General features: G+C 37.6%; 1 protein-coding gene across 2 annotated transcripts in view; it reads left to right on the plus strand.

The window, feature by feature from the left end:
* The window catches only part of LOC126467228 (spermatogenesis-associated protein 22), a 222,407-nt gene that overhangs the window by 180,734 nt on the left and 18,309 nt on the right, over window positions 1–23,364 (plus strand). For both annotated transcript variants that reach the window (XM_050096446.1, XM_050096447.1), the window contains exon 5: window positions 15,374–15,515. In XM_050096446.1, coding sequence (XP_049952403.1) covers window positions 15,374–15,515 — 142 coding nt within the window. The remainder of the gene's footprint in view (window positions 1–15,373; window positions 15,516–23,364) is intronic.

Consider the following 23,364-nt stretch of genomic DNA (forward strand, 5'->3'; position numbering starts at 1 on the left):
CTAGAGAATAATTCCATTGATACACTTATGACACATCTCCAAAAACAGATTTACACAATAAGTGTGGCATTACTATAATACATTCAAGGTACTAGCCTGATACTGAAGGTCAGTGTTAGTTGGAATTACATAAATTATATTTTATTTGAAAATGAAAATGTTGTCATTTTTAGCTTACTACTTTAGTTAAAATCTAGGAACTATTCAGTGGGGAACAGGGCTATGTTTCATATACTGATACACATCATGCTCAGATGTTTTTGGTGGGGTCTGCCTTAAGCAAAACACAATTTTGTTTTCTATCTCAAACATGTTTCATTGCAGTTGGCAGCATCAGCAGTGAAACATGTTTGGGATGAAAAACAAAATTGTGTTTTGCTAAAGGTGGACCACAGCCAATAACATATGTATTGTTAAGGCAAACACAGACAAAAGAACTTCAACCTTAAGTTGATTATGCCATACTCATCTTTTGTAGCATTGAAACTGAAGTGAGTGGAAAGAAAAAGAAGTTTCTACATTATATAAATTTATTTCAGCATTAATATACATGTTTTTGATTGATCCAAGGTGAAACACAAAATAGAAAATAAATCATAGTAAAAGACGGATAATTACTAGTTCGCATGGAATGGAAGAATCAGCTGTCTTCTGTCCTCTGAAACTTTGTTTTGTTTGCTCCTCTGTGCCCTTGCAACATCTCTACTTGTTTGCAGTATAATATTAGTTAAAACATATTTCTTATTTTTGTATCTGCATGGGTGTAACAATGCCTCTAAACCATCCTGTTGGCACAAATGTCACTATTCTAGCTTGAAGATAGGTGCTCGACAGGGAAACTGGAAAGCTGAACCCTGTGAGAGAAAAAGCTTGCCATATGGGTCAATCTATGGGGAGTGGAGAGAAAGAACTCTGTGTAGGCACAGAGAAATCACAAGCGCAACTAGTGTGAATGATTGACGCAACTCAAACTTGAAACCAAGAATACAACACACTTTCTAAGCCAGATCCCTTTTAGTTTATCTCAGTGTAAGAACTGACCGACTATCACTGACTGCAAATAAATACCTGTGTCAGGGAGTCTGCCCAGATAACACTCTGCGTGTGCCATATTTGTATACTACTCTGCCATGAGACCACTGACAGCTTACCTGTGTCCATATGCGTGTCCATTGGCAGGTGTACTAAATCCCTCTGCTTCAAAGGTCACATAGGGCTGAAAATGGCCTGTTTTCTGCCATGACCACTGTCACAGAACTGGAGAGGGTGTGTTATTCCTGGGCAGATGGTCTACCACTGAAGTTAACTAGTTAGTTACATGTTGCATATATCATTTGAATGATCCTTTTATTGAAATGACGTGGAACGACTTACAGGATATGTAACATGATTCGTGTTAACGTCAATCAACACATTATTTTTTTAGTCTGACTCAGCTGTGTGTTTTATTTATTTTATTTTTTCAGTCTACCAGTTTTTAAATGAAAGTCATCCATGGAATAGAATGAGTTGTTCAGGAAAAATTATTACAGCTTAGGTTTAAAGTTTGCTCTGCCATCTGTCAGGCACGTTATGCTATTGGGCAGTTGTTGAAAAAATTTTATTTATGCATATAAAGACCTATGACCTATGGCAAGCAGAGAGTGTGGACACTGCGTAGGTAGTTGCAAAAATGCAGCCAACATGATTGATGAGAACAAGTAACATGTAGAATCAAGAGCTTGGTGTGATGTGGAAGCCACGTCCTTGTTAGTCGATCTCAGTAAAAAAGCTGACTGCTGACAGGTAAACACCTGGGGCAGCAGGTCTGTCCACATGAGGCGTGATCAAAAAATGAAGGGAATTTTTTAATTCCGTGGGCTTCATACATCTGATTTTCAACTTTTTATATCCTGTTGCTAAACGTGTTCCTGATGCATGTTTACATTTCCAACTGTTTTGATTATTTACTTTATTGTTGGCAGTCAAAAAGTTATATGCCTTTCCAAGAGCTTGGCAGATTTTTACGTTCAAAAAAGATGGATCAAAGAATTTGGATTAAATTTTGCTTGAAAAATTGCATAAAGTGTAACACTGTATTTGAAATGTTGACTGTGGCTTACAGTGAACCAACTGAGAGTGAGACAAATGTTTAGTTGTGGTATAAACGTTTCAAGGGGGTTCAAGATGCCATTGGAGACGGCAACCATCTTGGATGCCCTAGCACATCAATTACTGATGACAACGTGCATGAAGTTAAGAAAATGGTTCTGGAAAATTGCCAAATCACAATCAGAGAAGTTGCTGATGATCGTGTGTCCTTAAGCTCATGCCAGGCAATTTTTTTGGATGTTTTAGTCATGAAACATGTAGCAGTGAAGTTTGTTCCGAAATTGTTGAATTTGGACCAGAAATTATTTAATGTATTTATCACACAAGGAAGTGCTGAATGAAGTTGATAATGATCCAGAACTTCTAAAGAAAGCTATAGCAGATGACGAAACATAAATATATGGGTATGATGTTGAAACCAAGGCCCAATAGAAACTGCCTGAAGAGCTAAGACTGAAAAAAAAATTGACAAGTTTGATCACATGTGAAGATTATTCTCAGTTTTCTTTTATTACACTGGGATACTGCACCATGAGTTTCTGTCTTGTGGTTCTATGGCCCATAAGGAATAGTATCTGAAAGTTATATTCCTTTTGCATGAAGCAATCAGAAGAAAACAACCAGAATTGTAGCAAAACCGCTCATGGAAGTTACATCACACTAATGCTCCTGCTCACACTTTAATGCTTGTTCATGATTTTTTTGGCAAAAAACAAAATCGTTATGTTGCTTCAGCCACTGTACTCACCAGACATGTCCCCCCTGTGTCTACTTTCTGTTCCTGAGGCTAAAGAGAACAATGAAAGGATGTCATTTTGTCACCATTAATGAGATAAAAACAGAATCGTTGAAGAAGCTGAACACCATAATGAAAAGTGACTTCCAAAAGTGCTTCAAAGATAGGAAAAAGTGCTGGCACAAATGTATTATATCTGAGGAGGCTACTTTGAATGGGACAAAGTTGGTGTCGATGAATAAATCAAGATTCTTCAAGAAAAACAAAAATTCCCATTACTATTTAATTACATGTTGTACTACACACTTGCTGTCTGTTATAGCTTTCTGCACTGCTTTGCCACAAGTCCCATAATAGCTCATCTGTGTCCATACAAATGTCCACTGGTGGGAATAGTAAACTTATATTTCAGACAGAATTAACTGAATTACATAAAAGTATTCAGAAACATTTATGAGACAATCCAAAAAGTATAATAATAAGACTATAACATAGACAATATGAAAAAAATGGAACAGGCATTTGGGGTGTGTAGACATCATATCACATGTCAGGATGTCAGATGGACCTGATGACTGGGAGACCATTGTAAAGGTACTCATGAAGACTTTTGGAATGTCTTTGCTGTATTAACCATTCTTACAAGGGAACCTCCCCATCGCACCCCCCTCAGATTAAGTTATAAGTTGGCACAGTGGATAGGCCTTGAAAAACTGAACACAGATCAATCGAGAAAACAGAAAGAAGTTGTGTGGAACTATGAAAAAAATAAGCAAAATATACAAACTGAGTAGTCCATGTGCAAGATAGGCAACATCAAGGATAAATTGCGCTCAGGAGCGCCGTGGTCCCATGGTTAGAGTGAGCAGCTGCGGAACGAGAGGTCCTAGGTTCAAGTCTTCCCTCGAGTGAAAAGTTTACTTTCATTATCTTCACAAAGTTATGATCTGTCCGTTCGTTCATTAACGTCTCTGTTCACTGTAATAAGTTTAGTGTCTGTGTTTTGCGACCGCATCGCAAAACCATGCGATTAGTAGACGAAGGTAAGTGCCTCTCCAATGGGAACCGAAAACATTTGATCGCAAGGTCATAGCTCAACCGACTCCTCCACAGGAAAACACGTCTGATATATTCTATAAGACACTGGTGACGTCATTTGCGTCACGTGACAGGAATATGTTGTCGACCCACCTAACTTGTACACTTGGCGAATGGGTAAAAAGTTTCTTCTACCTTTCCTGATTTAGGTTTTCTTGTGGATGTGATAATCACTCCCAAAAAAGTGATGAAAACATAAGAGTTTGTCACATAAACTGCAACAAATGAATGCAACAGTTTCACAGTCGCACAGTTTTCCCTGTGCTCTGTCAAAACATATGTTTTTAACGTTTTCAAATTTTTCCGTGTGTAGATCGACAAATCCTGCATATGTCCAAGCATATGTAAACATGTCCTGGAATTTTGGAGAGCGAAGTTGATTATGTGTGAGTGCCTGAACTTTGATAATTGTCCGAAAATAAAAAATTAAAACTTTTCACTCGAGGGAAGGCTTGAATCTAGGACCTCTCATTCTGCAGCTGCTCACGCTAACCATGGGACCACGGCACCCCTGAGCTCACATTGCTTGATGTTGCATATGTTGCACCTGGACCACTCAGTTTGTATATTTTGTTTATTTTTTTTCATAGTTCCACACAACTTCTTCCTGTTTTCTCGATTGATCTGTGTTCAGTTTTTCAAGGCCTATCCACTGTGCCAACTTATAACTAAATCTTAGGGGGGTGCGATGGGGAGGTTCCCTTGTTAGTGCACTTGTCACATTAATCAACACCACAAGTCAGGAGAGAATAGTTAATTCATACTAAAAGTATTCAAATATTTCTTCAAAAATCTATTTAGTTGCACCTAAGGAAATGAACATTCAGATAATAGAGTGTAAGAATGGTTGCATTTCTAAAGTACTGCCAGAAAAAGAAGGGAAAGCAATTTTGTGCACTGGAAGAAAAAGAGCTCTGGAAGGATAGAGTAGCAGTAGAAATGATTTAAGCAGGGAGGCAGGTGGTGAAAGCAAGACTTGTGCAATTATTCACAGAATGTTTGTGTAAGCAGACAATACTAGATAGTTGGAACAAAGCTGTAATTGTAATCCACAAGAAAAGAAGCAGAGAATATGTGAACAACTGGTTCATTTGGGTTTTACCAGTGGTAAACAAGACTTTTACAAAAATTCTTTCTGAACAACTAGAAGAACTTCAGAAATTTACCAGTGGAAAGAACAAGCTGCTTTGAGAAGTGATTGTAGCTCAGTGAGCCATCTATAGTACCCACAGACTACTGAAAGATGCAACGAGTACCAGTTACAACTTTGTATGGAATATGAGGTTTGATCAAAAAGTAGCAAGAAGTTTTGTTTTTCTTAAAGAATCTTCATTTATGCATTGATACCAGCTGTATACCCTTCAAAGTAATCCCCCTCAGGTATAGTACACTTGAGCCAGCGTTTTTTCCAATATCGGAAGTACTTCTGGAACTCACTTTTTGTTACGGTGTTCAGCTCCTGCCGCAATTTTGTTTTTATCTCATCAGTGGTGCCGTAACAACATTCTTTCATAGTTCCTTCAGCCTCAGGAATAAAAAGCAGTCATGGGATCATGTCTGGTGAACACAATGGCTAAGGCAACATAATGGTTTTGCTTTTTGGCAAAAAAGCGCGAACAATCATTGATGTGTGAGCAAGAGCATTATCACGATGCAATTTCTGGTTGTTGTCTTATGTCTGCTCAACACAAATAGCACATAACTTCCAGGTACTAATCCTTATTGACTGTAAGACCATAAGGCAGGAACTCATGATGCGCTATGCCATTGTAATCGAAGTAAACAGTGTAAAGAACCTTCACATATGATCGAAACTGTCGAATTTTTTTCAGTCTTGGCTCATCAGGCAGTTTGCCTTGGTCTCGACGTCACATCTGTACACACATTTTGTCAGTTGTTTAAGCTCCTTTATAAGTTCTGGATTGTTGTCGGCTTCTTACAGCAATTCATGAGTGACGTCTACACAATGTCGTTTTTGGTCGATATACAAGAGTTTTGGAACAAACTTTGCTGCTGAATGTTTCATGCTCAAAACATCTGAAAAAATTGCTTGGCATGAGTCAGAGGATGTGCTGACATTGTGAGCAACATCTCTGATTTTCCAGAACCATTTCTCTACTTCTTTCACAGTGTCGTCAGTAACTGATGTGCTAGTGCATCCAGGGTGGTTGTCGTCTTCAGCATCTTCTCGATTTTCTTTGAAACATTTGTACCATTCACAACCTCTTGTCTTATTCACAGTAATTTCACATGTATAACCTTTTTGACTGCCAACAATAAACTAAATTTATACATGTGTACCAATAAGATAAAAAAAATTCATAAGCAGATTTATAATGCCCGCAAAATTAAAAAATTCTTATTACTTTTTTATCAAACCCCATACCTGGACTATGATAAGTGCTTGATTCTGCTGCAATAAAATCTATGCTGGCAGCATTTGAGAACCAAGGAATAGAATCAACCTACTTCAGTTTGTTCAAGAATTTATACAAGGAGGTTACTGGTTCCATTTTATTATATCAAGAGAGTGAAAACTTTAAACTTGAGAAGTAAATTATACAAAGTGAATCCATTCCACCGAAACTATTTTGTGCAACCAAGGATAACATAATTTAACAATTAAATTGGGATGAAGAAGGAATAGGCATAAATGGATTATGCGAACCACCTATGATTTGGAGATAACAGCTTTTTGGTTGCTTTTGGTACAGAAGAACTCCAGTGAACGATGGAGGAACTGAACAGAGCAAGTGTTATAGTGGGCCAGATGTAAGATTAAAGTAAGATCAAAATAATGGTCAATTAGCATGCTGATAGCCTTTGTTGTTGTTACAGTGGTAACACCGTTTCGTGTCAGATCACAAGAGTTAAGCAGTGTCAGTCTTGGCTAGCACTCGGATAGGTGACTGTCCATGCTTGCTGAGCACTGTTGGCAAATAGGGTGCACTCAGTCCTTGTGAGGCCAATCGATGAGCAACTTGACTGAGAAGCAGTGGCTCTAGTCATGAAAGCTGGCAACGGCCAGGAGAACAATGTGCCGACCACATACCCCTCCATATCTGCATCTGGTGACAACTATCGGTGGAGGTGGCAGTCACTCATACCACTGGGCCTATTTAGAAGAAGAGTGTGCTGATAGGAAAGTAGCAAAGATTAATGACACCATTGACAAATTTGTGTGCTTAGGACACATGAACACAACAAGTGAATGTACACTTAGAGGGCACTTTTCACAACTGTCCATAGTTTTCACGTTACATTCATATTGCAGTTGGAAATAAAATTTATTTTAACTATCTGACATAATCAGAATGGAGACAGTGATCTGTCAACTTGAATGTTTTAGATTTTATTAAAACCTGTATTTGGCAATGATCACAGTTAGAAAACAATAATTACTTGTTTTGACCACTTAAATGGTCATCTTCATATCTGGAAATTGTAGAAGGTCACAACTCAAAAATGTTGGAACACAGAAACATTAATAAGAATAATTATGTGAAAGTTGTTAGAAGTACGTAACAGGATAGAAACATGTGGTGTTTAAATCAAGAGAATAAGTAAAACACTTTGTCATTATAGTGTTCACATTCTTAAGGAAATGACAACTGTAAAACAACATAAAATAAACTTACATCAATATAATCCAAAGCCAATAGTACAAATTTCTGTGCAACAAAACAGTGAAAACATACCTCACAGTCATATTTACATAGATCCTTGCTTTGTACAAACATCATTGTAGTAATATATATATTTGAATTGTTGTCTGTTGTATTGGACATGTCCAACAGAGTAGATACAACTTATGATGACATGGCTGGTGCATACATTTATATGAAACAAATAATGGGGAAAGAAAGGGAAGGAAGGGATGGATGGCATTTTGTGACTTTCAGCTGCACAAGGCATTGTGGTAATGCAATAGCAAAAGTTGAAAATTTGTGCCTGACCAGGACTTGAACCCAGGCTTACTGCTTCTCATGACTGATTGCCAAGACTGCTTCTGCCATCAGAATGTGGCTCCTGACTGACTCAAATTTCGAACTTACCACACACTGAAATGCATTGTCTGTCACCTATTAACCTCCTACTTGCAAATTATTGACTGCCATAGGAGTTTGGATGATATTAGTGCGTCCACACTTAAACAAATGTCAAGCAGCCACCGCGCTCTTACAGAAATGTATATATTTGAGTAGCGTCTATCAGACATGTCCGACGGAACGTGGGGTCACAGGTCAGTGAAGATGCCATTGCGTGGCAGTACAGTACAAACTGTATAGATAACATTGTGTTACATTATCTTTCACATCAGCATAGTTCAGTAACTATTATCTTGTACTTACGAAGCAACTGTTTACATCTAGAGACTGTTTGCTGTTTTTCAGAATTTTATGCGATGTTCGGTAAAACTGAAATATTTTGAAGAACCATAAAAGAAGAAGAGGTGGTATTTTAATTGTAAAATGGATAGACAGTAATGTGGACATTGTTGTCTCGGATTTGCTATGGGAAAAACCACTCAAGTTCATAAAAATATTTCGTTCCCAGCATGAAAAACACACAAATGTCCCAACCCAGCAGCAATTCATATGTACAATAAAAACAGGGGTGGAACCAGGGCGTCAACCAGTGTTGTATTGCCTTCAGTACTGATGTGGCTTTTGGATTCCACAATAAATAATGCCTGCCATGTGCATGAGACTGAAAGAAAAGTGACAAAAATTTCAGAAGACTTAGTTTTGATGTACCTCACCTAGTAAAAAAGTTTGTAAAAGTGGAGGAATCAATGGCACTTTCCACAAAGGGCTCATCAGGAGTTCTTGGTGGCATTACGTTGTGATGAGATATGCAAATGAAGGTTGTAGGCTTTTACAGTACCCACATGTATAAAATCTGATACAGATTTGTGCATGAAATGGACTATTCTGTCCCATCATCATCATCAACCAATTGTCATCTGCTGTTGGATAAAAGAATCTTCCAGTCTTCTCTATACACACAGTCTTCAGATTTTTGCATATAAGTTCTTTCATGTCAGATCTTCTGTGAGGCTGTCTTCTAGGTATTTTCTTATCACAAAGAACCCAACACATAACCTTCTTTGTCCATCTCCCATCATTTCATCTTGATACATACCCAACCCATTTATATGTCAGTTTCATAATAGTCACTTGCATTCTAAACTCCAGTCTGACCTCCCATCCGTTTGTTCGTCTATCATCCCATCTTGTTATACAAAACATTCTTATTGGACAATCTGCAATTTTTGAATTTGTTTGCACATTTAAAGTTCATGTTGCAAGAAACTAGGTAAAAAAAGATTTCATATATATAACTTACCAGAAATCACAGTCCATTATAAATAATATGCACTTTTCAAACAGCACATAAAATTGTAAACAGATCTTTCGTAGATGATGTATCACACAGTGCTGAACAAGCGGACTTCCCACTATATTCAACAGTAGAATTTCCAAGAATATTTAACGTGTAGGGATAAGAATGAGATAGAATTAGAACATAGTATTTTTATTGGCATTTGGTCCATAAGACTTTACATTCATTCTGTTAGGTTATTGATGGCTGCACATAACAATTATTGTTCTTGGGCTTAAAATTGGTTATGTTAAATTTTTAATATCAAGTCTTCATAACAGACCTCTTTTAATGTATGAGTTAGATTGCTGAACATGCATATCTTCAAGATGGTATGATGTGTTTAGCATGTCTGCCTGCTGTGGGCTGCTTGTTCTTAGATATCACAGGTTGGATGTGTGTTACAGTCGTGGTAGAATTGTGCTCGCCATAACAAAAGTGACATTGTATAAGCGAGAACAAAAGAAGTTTTATAAACTATCATTCTGGCTTGTCAAAATGTATTTTCACTGTACAATATATTTGTATCCAAACATTTGTGATATGATTGTAATATACATATCTGATGACAGTTTGCTCATTGTGTAAAGAAGCTTAAATAGATTGGTGTCAAAAGAAGAAATATTGTTGGTCAGTATGTAAAATTGAGAAAGAGTCCAGCTGTCTTTCAGTGTCTAGCACAGAAGACACTGCACAGGGGAGGAAGTCCAGTAGCAAGAGCAGAAGTATTGTTATCTGGCTTTTACTAGCTGGTCTGGATAAGTTAATTTTATGAAATAGGGCACCATGGAGATTTTATTACACAACGAGATAGAGTAAACCCATAACAAATAAATTAAACTACATATTGTCTCAGTTCTGCGACAAGATTGAATAAACAAACACTTCAGGTGAGTAAACAAATGAACACTTGAACTGGATGCCCCTGTATTGATCTCGCTTTGATCAGAATGCATTGCATATTTGTTTATCAGAATAACTGTTCTCTTAGAGCAACATTCTTACATGGTGTAACTCACCCAACAGACTATCGTTTTCTGAGACTACAAGTGCTGCTCTACGTACAAGAGAGCATAAGGACAAGAGCATGATGATGACAGCTTGTGGCCTGCAAATATATCTCTGCATGTTGGCTTGTGGTAGACACTATGCCCCTCCCGGTGTACTGTCAGGTTTTCTTGTAACCATGACATCCAGGAATGGTAAGATGCTATCATTTTCAATTTCCATGGTGAACTGAATATTCAGGAATGAGTTCAAATGCTGAATAAACATAGGTAATGTCTCTATTCCATGTAGCAACACCACAAATGTACTGTTTACATACCTCCAGAAGCAGGAAGTTAGAGACTTGTTGACCGCAGTACTTTTTCCGCAAAGTCTTCCATAAAGTATTTGGCCACCATGGGAGACTGATGACTTCCCAGGGCGACAATCTCTACTTTTTGGTAAATAAGAAATAGGTTGAGGTAAGCACATGTTAAACAGTGCTGCAGTGTCTTTCTCATACTTGTTTTACAAAAACACTGAAGTTTTATACTCATCATCATCGTTCTGGGATTGTGTTTTTAAAGTGGCCATACATATCAATATTCTAGACAATTTTATCAACAGGGATGCAGGTTTTCAAGTAACAAGGGAACAGTCTAATATGATGTCGAAACTTGGTCTGAAATATTTTACATAGGAAGAATACATTGAAAGAAACACAATGGCAGAATTTTAGCTGCCAGACACACTGCAAGTATTTTAAACAAATGTTGAAAATTGTCAAATTTGTAGCTCGCCAGGCGGCTGGAGAAATGTACACCCATACCATAGTAGTTGTGGCAGGCATGAATCTTTGGCAGATAGAAAATTTGTAAACACAGTACAATATGATCATAATTTGCAAAGCAAATTTTGGTTTCTGTTGATAGTTTCTCTGACAGAATTGTTGACAGTTATTCTTTGCTCGAATATGGAACTCATTCAATATCCATAATAATTAGCATTTGCCTTTGCAGTATCGCTAAGTGTTGACAGTGAAGATAAAACTTAATTAATTGTCTTTGTACACGTTCCAGAGTTTCATAGTAATGTGGAATACAGTTAATGTTTTCAATCTTACAAAGATAATATATGAGGAACGCTGTATACAGTCAAACTCACCTACTTCTCCTGAAGACCTACATATGTGTTACTTATCAGCCAATTTCTTTGACTTTCATTTGACTGATGTCGACATTTCGTTAGAGATTGTGGAAACAAAAGAACCAGAAAATAAATCTTACAATTCCATGAACTGTGGTTCAAACAATAAAGAACAAAACTGCAATACATTCCTAGAAGAAAGACATGTACAGTAATAGAAGAAGACATGTACAATAATAGCTTTCAGTGACAAAAAAAGGCTGTAAATTTTTTGGTTAAATGAAGGAGGGACAAAATGCTTGAAGTAAAAGCAATGTGCAAAGCCAGTTTTGTTTACTAAAATCTGGATGTGAATTATATAAATAGGAAAAAGATTTACATGAAGTATAAAAAATGTTTCTACGTGAAACTCTCAAAAATGTGAAAGAAAAACTATCCAAAAGTCTTAGAACTGCTCGTGGAAGTCAGTGCACCTTCATTGAGGGAGATCTATGAGACGAGGCACACTGATTTGCAAGTGAGATAAACATTACTGGTTTCCATGGTTCTTTGACCTGATTAAACAGATCCAGGAAATTATACAGAACAGGAAGTCTTGTAATTATGAAGATTACTTCAACTAAACATGTAGAGGAGATATCATTAATATAGAGAAATTCGTAGCTGATGTGAAGATGAAGTTTATGGTTATCCCCTAAAGTGCTGTGAATAAGTAATCATTCAGATTCATGCAAGAACTGCATGCAAATTGCTCTTTATTATTTCGAATGAAAAAAAAGACAGGAGTTGCTTATCGAATTGATGAATGCTATGACACATTCTTATACAACAATGCCAGTGACAAGTATCAGTGAATTACTGTTTCCTCAGCTTTACAGTTATCTTCAGGAGGCTCAAGGCAAATTAGGAGCACTTACTTTTTTATTTTTTTAATTTTTTTAAAGGATTGTTTAGTTCCAAAAATCTTATAATCAGCATAGCAAAATTTGGAAAAACAGGAGAGAATAATTTTCAATTTTATATCTGAAACATCTTACCAGTTGCAGAAAACAGTTCCTTGCTTTTGTTGGACTCTTGGCCTTAATATAAATACACTTCTACAGCTCTGTCTTTAGGAGGATGACAAAAAGACTGTTAATATAATCTGGATTTCAACCAGAACCATCAGTGTGATTCAGCCTCTTTATAAAGAAATTTTTCATCAGTGGAAAGCATTTTTCAGAAAACTGTTGGACAATATAATTTCTGATAGGTCTTAGTCACTTAAGGTTTATCAGCGGAACAGTATTGTTAAACTTCTGTCATTTGTGCATTGTAAGTTTGCATCACCATGTCTTATGAATTTGATCAAGTATGCCTGCTACACAGCTGTGCAGATTAACAGTCACGACCATTTCTTACTCCATCCTAATTCAGTTTAAATAAACTGGTAATTACTATGAAGTGCTTGACTGCATCAATTTTTTTTATCAGATGTGCCTGTTGTAAGGAAAATGTTGATTTTCGTCATTCAATAGACACTTCGCATTTTTGTGATGACTACAAGGATTAAACAACTGTGCTACAGGAACTGCTATAAAATATGGGATGGAGCAGAGGAAACACATGTTTTTCACTACTCAGTAATGGAAACTAGTTTTATTTTTTTTTAATCTTAATTGATGTCCTTGACGGATACAAATTTAAATCCTCTCCTGAAAGTTAATGAATGGCTCTCTCCAACATTTGATTAGGCACAGCTTCAATTTCCTGATGAATGGAAATCTTGAGGTCATCGATTGTATGGGGCTTGTTCATGTACACTCATGATTTCAAGCAGCCTCACAAGAAGAAGTCACAGATCAATAGATCTGGTGAACATGGAGGCCCAGGAACACCACCGTATATAAAATGACATATCGTGGGAACATTTCTCGAACCACTTCCATGGATGCTCTTGCCTTGTGTGCTGTGGCACGATCCTGTTTTTAGCAAAATTTCTCCCAGGTTCACTCAATGCCTTTCAAGTTGTGAGTGAAGAAGGTTGTTTAACATTTTGACATAGCGCACTGATGACACAGTAACTGCAGTTCCTCCCTCTTCAAAATAAGTAACGTGTCCAACAATCCCTATTGTGAAGATACCACATCACACTGTTACTTTTGATCTGTGAAGAGGTTTTTAGTGAAGTTCATGTTGGTTCTCCAATGGTCAGTACCAACAGTTCGTGCATTAACATAACCATACAGATGAAAAAGGGCTTCATCACCCATGAGTACTGGGAATCTGCATCTTCCATAAGAACAGTGTCCATTACACTGCAAAATTCTTTGTACTACACAAAATCCATTTCACTTAGCTACTGGATAAGCATTGTTTTGCACTAGTGAAATTTGCCTGTCGCCTATTGGATCCTTTCGGGCTTATAAGAAATGCCATTCTCGATCTATTTACATTTTCTGGAGTTTGAACTGAACGGGAAAGACCAAGTGGTTTCTTCTCCATCACAAATCGAGTACTTCTAAATACTGCAACCCATTGGAGTGTAGTGTTTTGATCTTTGACTGCATCTTCACACCCAACATTAAACTTTCAACAGAAAAGACATTGAACCATGGCTACAGAATTATTGTTTCTAAGGAACTGCTCGACCACGAACGCATGGATCTCTCTGCTCAACCAGCATCTTGGGCCATATGCTGGAGTTGGGGATCATGTGTGCTTGCTTGAATGTATGAATGGTATGTGTGTTTCTCTTTTGCTGGAGAAGGCTGTGGCCAAAAGCTTTGTGTAACTGTCTTTTAATTGTGTGTTTCTGCAATTTAATGTATCTTCTTTACGGTAAGTAGCAATCTGTGTTTTCCTGCATTGTCGAGCATAGCGACTGAAACTGGATTGTCTGAGCTGTTTGCCAATGGTCGTTCAAGATCAATATCCTGACTTGTTGCCAAATACTAGTACCATTTCCTCTGCTCCACACTGTATTTGTTGTCAACAGATTCAAGTTCTGATAGATGGATGGATATCTGTAGTGTAACATAATACTGTCTTGATTTTCCTTCCTCTGCTAGTCACTTGCATAACAATTAAATCTACATCAGTTTAGCTGTCGATATGAACACCAAGTTATTCAAAATATTAATGATTTGAGACATTTATTGTATGCTTTAAGTGCTTAGAATTCGAGGGCGTGCACTTTAGAGATTTTTAATTCATATGTATAAACTGACAAATAGTCAGGCATTTGCTGTGATGTATTTGCCACACAAGTCCTTAGTGGGTTAATACTCTTATTTAACTGCTTTGTGAAACTGAAGATATTTCCTGTTGATGGCATTTGTGTACCTACAGTTGCTTATCATTCTTTATTTATTTATGACCCAGAACTATTTGAAAGTGATTAAACATACTGATGTGCTAATATAAAGAAGATACATTAAGTTGCAGATAGGTACATTTAAAAGATATATACATATAACTTTCGGCCATAGCCTTCATCAGCAAAAGGGAAACACACACCATTCATAACATACAAGCAAGCACATCTCATGCACACACGATCTCCAAATCCAGCATCTTGGGCCAGATCGAGGAGTTGGCAATCAGGTGTGCTTGAGTGTATGAATGGTATGTGCGTTTCTCTTTTGCTGGAGAAGGCTGTGGCCGAGAGCTTTGTGTAACTGTCTTTTAATTGTGCATTTCTGCAATTTAACATCTCTTCTTTACGGTAAGTAGCAATCTGTGTTTTCCTGCATTGTTGATATTCCTGGAGTTTCCATTGTTTAATGTAGTAATGTGTTATTTTATATATACTTTTTGAACTTGTACATACTTTTTACAGCTCTGTTGTTTAGTTTTTTTTTGTAAGTGGAACCCGCAGCAACACATGTAAATGAAGAATAATATTTATCAGTAAGAATTTATTTTGTTATGTCTTATTTATCTTTACAGGTTCATTAGTTTCTGTTCAGCCAGGGATGAAGTACCCTCAGAAAGTCCTTATGCTTCGGGAGCCAACAGGGCCTATCTTGCAGTGTATCTTCTATGAAATTGACCGTAGGCTGCCGTCCTTACAGACAGGTGACTACATAAGGTAAGCTATGAGGCAACGTAATATGGTAAGCGACTGAATTAGAGACAGCTTTTGTACTGGAAGGAAGGCACTGCTATCACCTCAGTTCACAGAATATGACGAGTGAGCATGACATTGTCGGATGTAAAACTGGTCCTGTCAGTGAGAGACATTGACACAATAACCAAGGCAACAGATTGAACATTGAATTGTATTGACGTTTAAAATTTTCTCAGTGAACTAGCCATGTTAAATGTGTATAAAATGATGGAATTTCAATAGCATCATCCATTGTCTTGCCAGGAAATGTACTGATTGTCAAAAAAGTGGCAGAATTCCACAAAGTAAAGATGATGTAGTGTTGGCCCCTGCAACCATAGATTATATTGGCTTGAATGTGAACAGGCTATTCACAGCAATATGGGTCCAAATATGGTGTGTAATATGAGATATTTCACTTTGTAATATCTTGGGATCAAATTCCTGCATCCACATGTCACTGAGTGGCAACCCTTACATGTGTTACAACTGTTGACACAGCCGCTTTGATGTCTTGAGTCCCAGTAATTTTGATGTGTGCGCTCTGACAAAATCTTGTGCATATTCATAATCTGTGTTCAGTTACAAATGATTGTATTAGAAATATACTGCTGTGTTTCAGTATAAACAATGGAAACTCCATGTAGCAATATCACCAGTGTAAGAAAGACAGATTGCTACTTATTGTAAAGAAGACACTTCAAGTTGCAGACAGGCACAGTAAAACACACACACACACACACACACACACACACACACACACACACACAAGCAAGCACACACCTCATGCACACACGACTGCCAGTTGCATCATCTCGGGCCAGAATGTGTTTCAGTACAATGTTGGGAAATTGCATAGGCTGTCACACATAGCTCCTACCACACTCATATGAAATTTTCTAAATACATGGCACTCTGAGGCCATGACTATCCTTCACAGGATGCAGAATCTCTTCAGTTCATTTAATCAGCTGAATATGTTATCAATTTCATGTGATATTGCTGCACAGATTGGAAGCATCACATCAAAATGTTTCTTGGAACGTACTTTTAGCTGTATGTATCACAGTGTTAAGCAGAGCTCTCTTTTGGCTAGAGTGATGCAAACTATTCCCTTTAAAGTAACAGTTTTTGTGTGGGTCAGTTTTCAGTACACAAAATGGCGAAGCTATGCATTTGCAATTTTGCACCAGTGGTGTGTTGGAGCGAAATGCGGTTGGCATCCCTGCACATGCCTGTGTTTAATGTAACTGCCAGAAGTTGCATTGTTATCTGTTTGGTAGTTACTGTTCAGTGCTGTATTGAGTAGCATGCTGTGTTGCACAGTTTGTAAATTTTGAGATGGCAGAGTTAGAGGAGCAATGTGTCTGCACCAAATTCTGCATGAAACTCAAGAGAACCTTTGCAGAGACATACCAAATGATGCAGGAAGCCTACGGTGATGAGTGATTAAGCTGTACTTGCTGTTATGAATGGTTCACATGGTTTAAAAATGGATGGGCGGAAGTTAAAGATGACCCTTTTTCAGCTGTAGTCATCCTGCACCTATGACGAGTCCATCGTCTCAATTTATGAACTATAGGACATGGTTTCATCCAGCAAAACATCCCATATCGACTGTGACAGGGACACAAAGGGATCGACATGTCCATCTCTTCTTTAACACAAATAAAATGTCCACTGCGACAATTACCACGTACTACTAACAACATAGAGAACAGGGCATCATCATGATTCGCCATTTCATTTCAAACATTGGAAAGTACTTTTTAGTGTGACATACTAATTTTTATGATTTTTTGGATATTCATTTTTACTGTTTTCTCAGTGTTATTGAGTGATCTGGAGGTGTTTGCAGGAAACAAATGAAAATAAAAACCATGTGAAGTGGGTCTTTTTCAGTTAGTATAAAATAAATACATGAATACCAAAAACCAAATTTTCACATGTCTCTGGCAGTGCTCAAAATAAAATTAATCAAAACTAGCTCGAAAACAATTGTTAAGTTTAGTGGTGACATTCATTTTCTCTCAGAAGTTAATTGACCATTTGAAAAGTTTTCTCTATTAGGTACTCTTTGAGAATTTGTTTGAATTTTGGCATTTGTTTCTGAAGACATTTGATGTATGATGGTATAGCATTAAACGGCTTAATGCTGGAGTAATAAATTTCTTTTTTAACCAGATTAAGACTATTCAGCTCAATGTGCAGACTGTTTTTATTCTTGTGTTGCAACCATGATATTTTCTGTTGTATTTGTAGAGAGAAAAATATGCAGTGAGGAGATGGAAAGAACCCCCTCTTTCAAAACAAGTACCAGCAAGAGTGCTTATGATGGATACCAGTCATTATTCTGACAGCTTTTTTCATGAAATGATTTTTTAATTTTTTAAATTAATTAATTTATTTTTTGCAAGAGATTGATTCCCCCAGAATATAGTAGCACACAACATTAATGAATGAAAGTAGCCAAAGCAGGGAAGCTTAATTCTTTCTACTTGAGTCACTGAAGCAATAACCCACAGTGCAAATATTGTTGAGCTGTCTGTTAAAAGGTTGAAGAAGGTGGAATGACTGATTAGATTTGCTCCCAATATAGGCACCCAGCAATTTTGTCCTTTCAACTTTTCAGATTGGTTGATCTCTACACTTACGTTAATTGCTTCAAGATTTCTTTGTGGTTTATGGAACCTCATATAATGGATTTTATCTACATTGAGTGAGAGACTGTTTGGAGAAAACCAGTTTAAGATATCAGTGAAAACTTTGTTCACAGTTTGTTCCAATATTATCTGACAATTCACCACTGAGAATTGCAATATCATCTGTGAAAAGGGTAAATTTACTCTTTGTGTCAGATCAAAGATGGAGGTTGTTAATGAACTTAAGAAATAGCAGTCAACCTAAAGTAGGGCCTTGTGATACACTGCAGCTTCTGTTATTCCACTCAGATGAGCCAGGTTCTCTGGATGAGCCGTCCAGCATTGCAGTCTGCTTTCAGTCCTTTGGGTATAACTGAAGCCATGAACTGACAGTACCACCTAAATATGATATACTGCCTTTTTCAAAACAATTTGATGGTTCACACAGTGAAAGGCTTTTGAGAGATCGCAAATGATACTGGAGATTTTTCCTGTTAATGGCTTCCAGAACTTGATTGTTAAAGAAGAAGATTGCTTTTTCAGTACAAAGACCAGCACACACACCAAATTGACTTTTGTTCAGGATATTGTGGAAGGTGAAAGAAAAGAGACTCAGTCTGTGCCTGACATTACTTATATCTCATTTTTGAAAGACCTGTATCACTGCAGCCAGTTTTAGTCTGTCATGGACAACTACTTCTTGTGGAACTGTAAAAACTTCAAGATTTCTAAAACCCCATTTCAAGTGTCTTTAAAATATTGATTAATTTCTGTGTGTGTGTGTGTGTGTGTGTGTGTGTGTGTGTGTGTGTCATGTTCTCTGTTTTTCTGCCAGTTTCTCTTTTCATCACATTCAATATGGTTTTTGTTTTGTTTTCTCAGTTTCAGATTTTATGCACGTACTCTTAGAGTGATTTATTATCTTTGTTTGGATATAAGTATAATGTAATTGGATAGATAAAAAATCTACCCACCAAGCAGCGGCAGGAGAAAACACACACACACACACACACACACACACACACACACACGCACGCACACACACACAAAGGTTGAACTTCGGAGACAGTGGTGTCTTCTTTCGGCAGAAGAGTTGAAGGGGAAGGATTAGGGGTGAAGGAAATGGAGTGGAGAGGTTTAGGAAAAGGGGTACAGTTCCGAAAAGCCACCCAGAACCCTGGGTCAGGGGAGACTTACCGTACGGGAAAAGGAAAGACTTTCCTTCTCATCCTGTCCAGTAAGTGTCCCCTGACCTGGGGTTATGGGTGATTTTCCGAATCGTACCCATTTTCCTAAACCTCTCCAGTCCTTTACCTTTACCCCTCTTCTTTCTACTTACACTCTTCTGCCGGAAGAAGGAGCCACTGGCTCCAAAAGCTTGCATAAGTTAAACCTTTTTGTGTGTATGTGTTATACTTATTATTTACATCTTTTTAATCAAAAAATGGACTCCAGTCTATCTCTTGCTGGCTATAGTTGAAAATTATAAGGCTCTTATCATTTATTGTCCTAAAATATATCCATAGCTTGACAGAACTATTCCACAGATTGATGTCAGTGAGGATAAAAATATGAGTGTGATTTCAATTGTAATACATGCTTGTGTTACACACTCAAAGGCATCTGGAAGTAAGTGTGTGGTCCAAAGAGATTGCAGTTGGGTGTGTACCATATTACACATCAAAGTGGGAACAATATTGGTGCAGATGACATATTAACAATCAGCCAATGTTGGCTGCAGTGGCCACCACTGCATCATTTTTCAGCTGTGGAAATCTGTAATTTTTTTTAATAGTCAGTAGATTTCCTGATAAAGACAGTGGTGGATACTATTGAAAGCTTACAAATTTGTACATATTTCCCTAAGAACATCTTCAACATTAGTATAGCTCCATGCTACATAAACATACAGTATTTGGGCTTAGTAGTGGAAGCACTCTTGAGTTTTATGGCATGTTTGAAAACAAGACAGGAAAGAAAGTTTGGGTTTAAAATTCTGTCATAACGATGTTATCAGATATGGAGCACAAGTTCATATTACACAAGGATGGAGCAGTAAATGTTCAGTGTAATTTTTTTTTTTTATATGAATCAGTCTGACATTCACCTTAATCAACACAGAAAACTTAGATGAGAACATGTATCTTGCACCTTAACAGCTGCGTCACTGTACTCAGTATTTTCTAAATCAATTTTGAATCTTACACATGTGTTTGCTGTGTAGATCTGTTTAAGATGGGAATGTGCCAGTAGTCCCCATGTGTGTTACTTGGACAGCGATATAAAGATAATGCTTCAAAGGTGGATGTAAATGGCAATGCAGCCTGCATGACATTTAGAACTTGAGCAGATTAACATAAAGAAAAGTATTAGCCTCTGGCAAGAAATTCAGAGTTTAAGCCGCAACTGTAGACTAAATGAAAAATTTGAATTAATGTAGGATCAGATCCCCTTCACTAAATAACTGCTCACTTAGTCTTAAAGAGCTTAAATTGTTCAGCAGTTCCCCACGACAGAAGTGTTGTAACTGCGACCAGGACGGTCGCGGGGTAGCACTGACGGAAGGCGCGGTGGGACCCGCGGAATGCCCGCGAACAACAACCCAACGGAAAAGGACGGACACGCCCAACGTAGGACAGAATGAATACGACAAGACCGAACAACAGTCACAAGGAAACAAACTCGTACACGAACCAGGAAGAAAGTAGTCTAGCGCAAGCGAGGTGTAAACCGACTTAAGCGAGATTAGACTGACTGGATGAGTGAGTGGCTGGCGCTTAAGTACACTCTCGGGGGCGCCACTATTGGCCGCTGTGACCACGTGTTCCACTGTGGCGCCCCCACACTAAAAGCGGGCCAGGAAGCACACGCTGCAACAGCTTATGGTGCAGAGACCTCTATGGGTTTTCGACGTCCATGAGGTCTGGTGCGGATTCAAATTCGGTGTCATGCGGTACCAGAAGAAGAGACATTTCTCTTATTATTTGGTAAACCCTAACCATTAATATGTTAATCACCTTTAATTCCAAGTGTGTTGTGTCTATAATCCACTTTCCGAAATCATACCTCCAAATGCAGTTTCCCTTCAATCACAAAACACGTTATATAGCTTACGATAACCCAATTCATTCTGCAAAAACAATCTAGTTTGTTCATGCAACTTTTCATGCAATTTACTGTTTTACTCATTTGCAAATGAACCTCTTGTAGGAGCCTATCAATTCTCGCACTCAGCAACACATATACTCACAAACGTGAATCTATCCCAATTATTCATCAACTCTCATTAACTGGTCATCATACAAGACATGAAAGCAGTAGTAGTGATGTTCTTCACAGGACTGCATTATTCCGCATAGATATTTCCACACAGTACAACATTGGAGAACAAGTTCAGTGATTCAACGGAAGGAACTTCGGTCAGAACTCTGATGCTTCAGAATTTTGCATATGAGTTGTGTCTCTCATGGCTCATTAACAATGTTTTGGGACTCAGGTGTTTACTTATAATCCATTTAACCTGGACAAATTGCTTAAGGAATTACATAAGCATAATTTACAAAGATGATTGAATCTCTGGATTTTTAATGTTTTAAATAATTAATTTGTATTTATGATAGACTATGTGCCAAATGATCATATTTTATACACACCAAGTCAGCTGCTGACTTGACAGGTTGAGGAAAACAATGCTGTTTTTTGTATTGCAAAGGATGTTATACATCTTGTGCAATATATCCTTTCTGTGCTGGAGTCTTGAAACTTCATTCTAACGAGACAATATCTTAAAACCTGTATTTTGCATAGAACAGATTGTTAGTACATTAATTACATGTTATATGGACCATAATTATAATCTGTCACTACAATGTGGAATGTGTCGACTAGTTTAGTTACGTAATAAATTTCAAGGGCCCGGGTTCAATTCCCGGCTGGGTCGGAAATTTTCTCCGCTCAGGGACTGGGTGTTGTGTTGTCCCAATCATCATCATTTCATCCCCATCGACACGCAGGTCGCCGAAGTGGCGTCAAATCGAAAGACCTGCACCAGGCGAACGGTCTACCCGACGGGAGGCCCTAGTCAGATGACATTTCCATTTTATCAGTGAAGAAAATATGGCAGTATGCTGACCAGGTACACATTTGTTTTCTGCTTTAATCCTAATGCATCTTTTTTATTTGTAGAGTAGAAGGAGTTGCCAGACAGATAAGATTTCACTTTATGTTTGAAGTAAGTTTTATTATTTGTCAGATTCTTTACATCACTGAGTAAGTGGTAAAAGCATTTATTGCTCAGTCTCCTATCCTTTCTGTGATTCATTGTGGCTGAATGTGGGTTTTTAAGACAGTTTTTTTTTTCTTTTTCAAGTAATGAAGTTTCTCTATTAGGACTGATTATAATACATACCGTATTTACTCGAATCTAAGCCGCACTTTTTTCCGGTTTTTGAGATCCAAAAAACCGCCTGCGGCTTAGAATCGAGTGCAAAGCAAGCGGGAGTTCTGAAAAATGTTGGTGGGTGCCGCCACAACTAACTTCTGCCGTCGAATATATGTAGCGCCACACAGGCATGCTTTGTAGGCACAAAGATACATACTGGCACCAAAATCTCTGCGTCAGTAAATAAATTAAAAAAAAAAAAAGTGGAAGACGAGCCTTTTTCCTCCGCCCAGAGTTTCGACCACTGCATTTTGGTACATTATCCAACGAAGTAAATACAAATTCTGTATTATTGATCTTTGAATGTAGCAGCATTTCAATGTACTACGAAAATCCGACTGGCAAGACTGTTTGGGATGTTTGTCAATATGGCCAACTCTACGTTCTGAATTTTTTCCTATCTGTGAGAAGAGATGGTTGCTAATAGGAGCTTTTATGAATTGAATTGTGAATCACATGTAGTATTCTCTTCGTCATAAGATTAATGCGAATATAAACATTTTGCCATGTATTGTTTCGTGTTTGCTACTATCTCATTTAAATCCTGTCTGCCTTATAAACTACGAAACTAGAGTGAGACAACAGCAAACGGGGAAGAATATACATATCATGTCATGTTTATATTCGTATTATTCTTATGCCTGATAGTGATACAGTCAGAAATGAAGCACGGCAACTGACTAGATTTTTAAATCTAAGATGTCTCTTTTCTGTGCAGAATGTAATGAACTAAAGAGGCGCCTGCAAA

This window comes from Schistocerca serialis, chromosome 1, assembly GCF_023864345.2.
Source record: "Schistocerca serialis cubense isolate TAMUIC-IGC-003099 chromosome 1, iqSchSeri2.2, whole genome shotgun sequence".
In the NCBI taxonomy this organism is placed as follows: Eukaryota; Metazoa; Arthropoda; class Insecta; order Orthoptera; family Acrididae; genus Schistocerca; species Schistocerca serialis.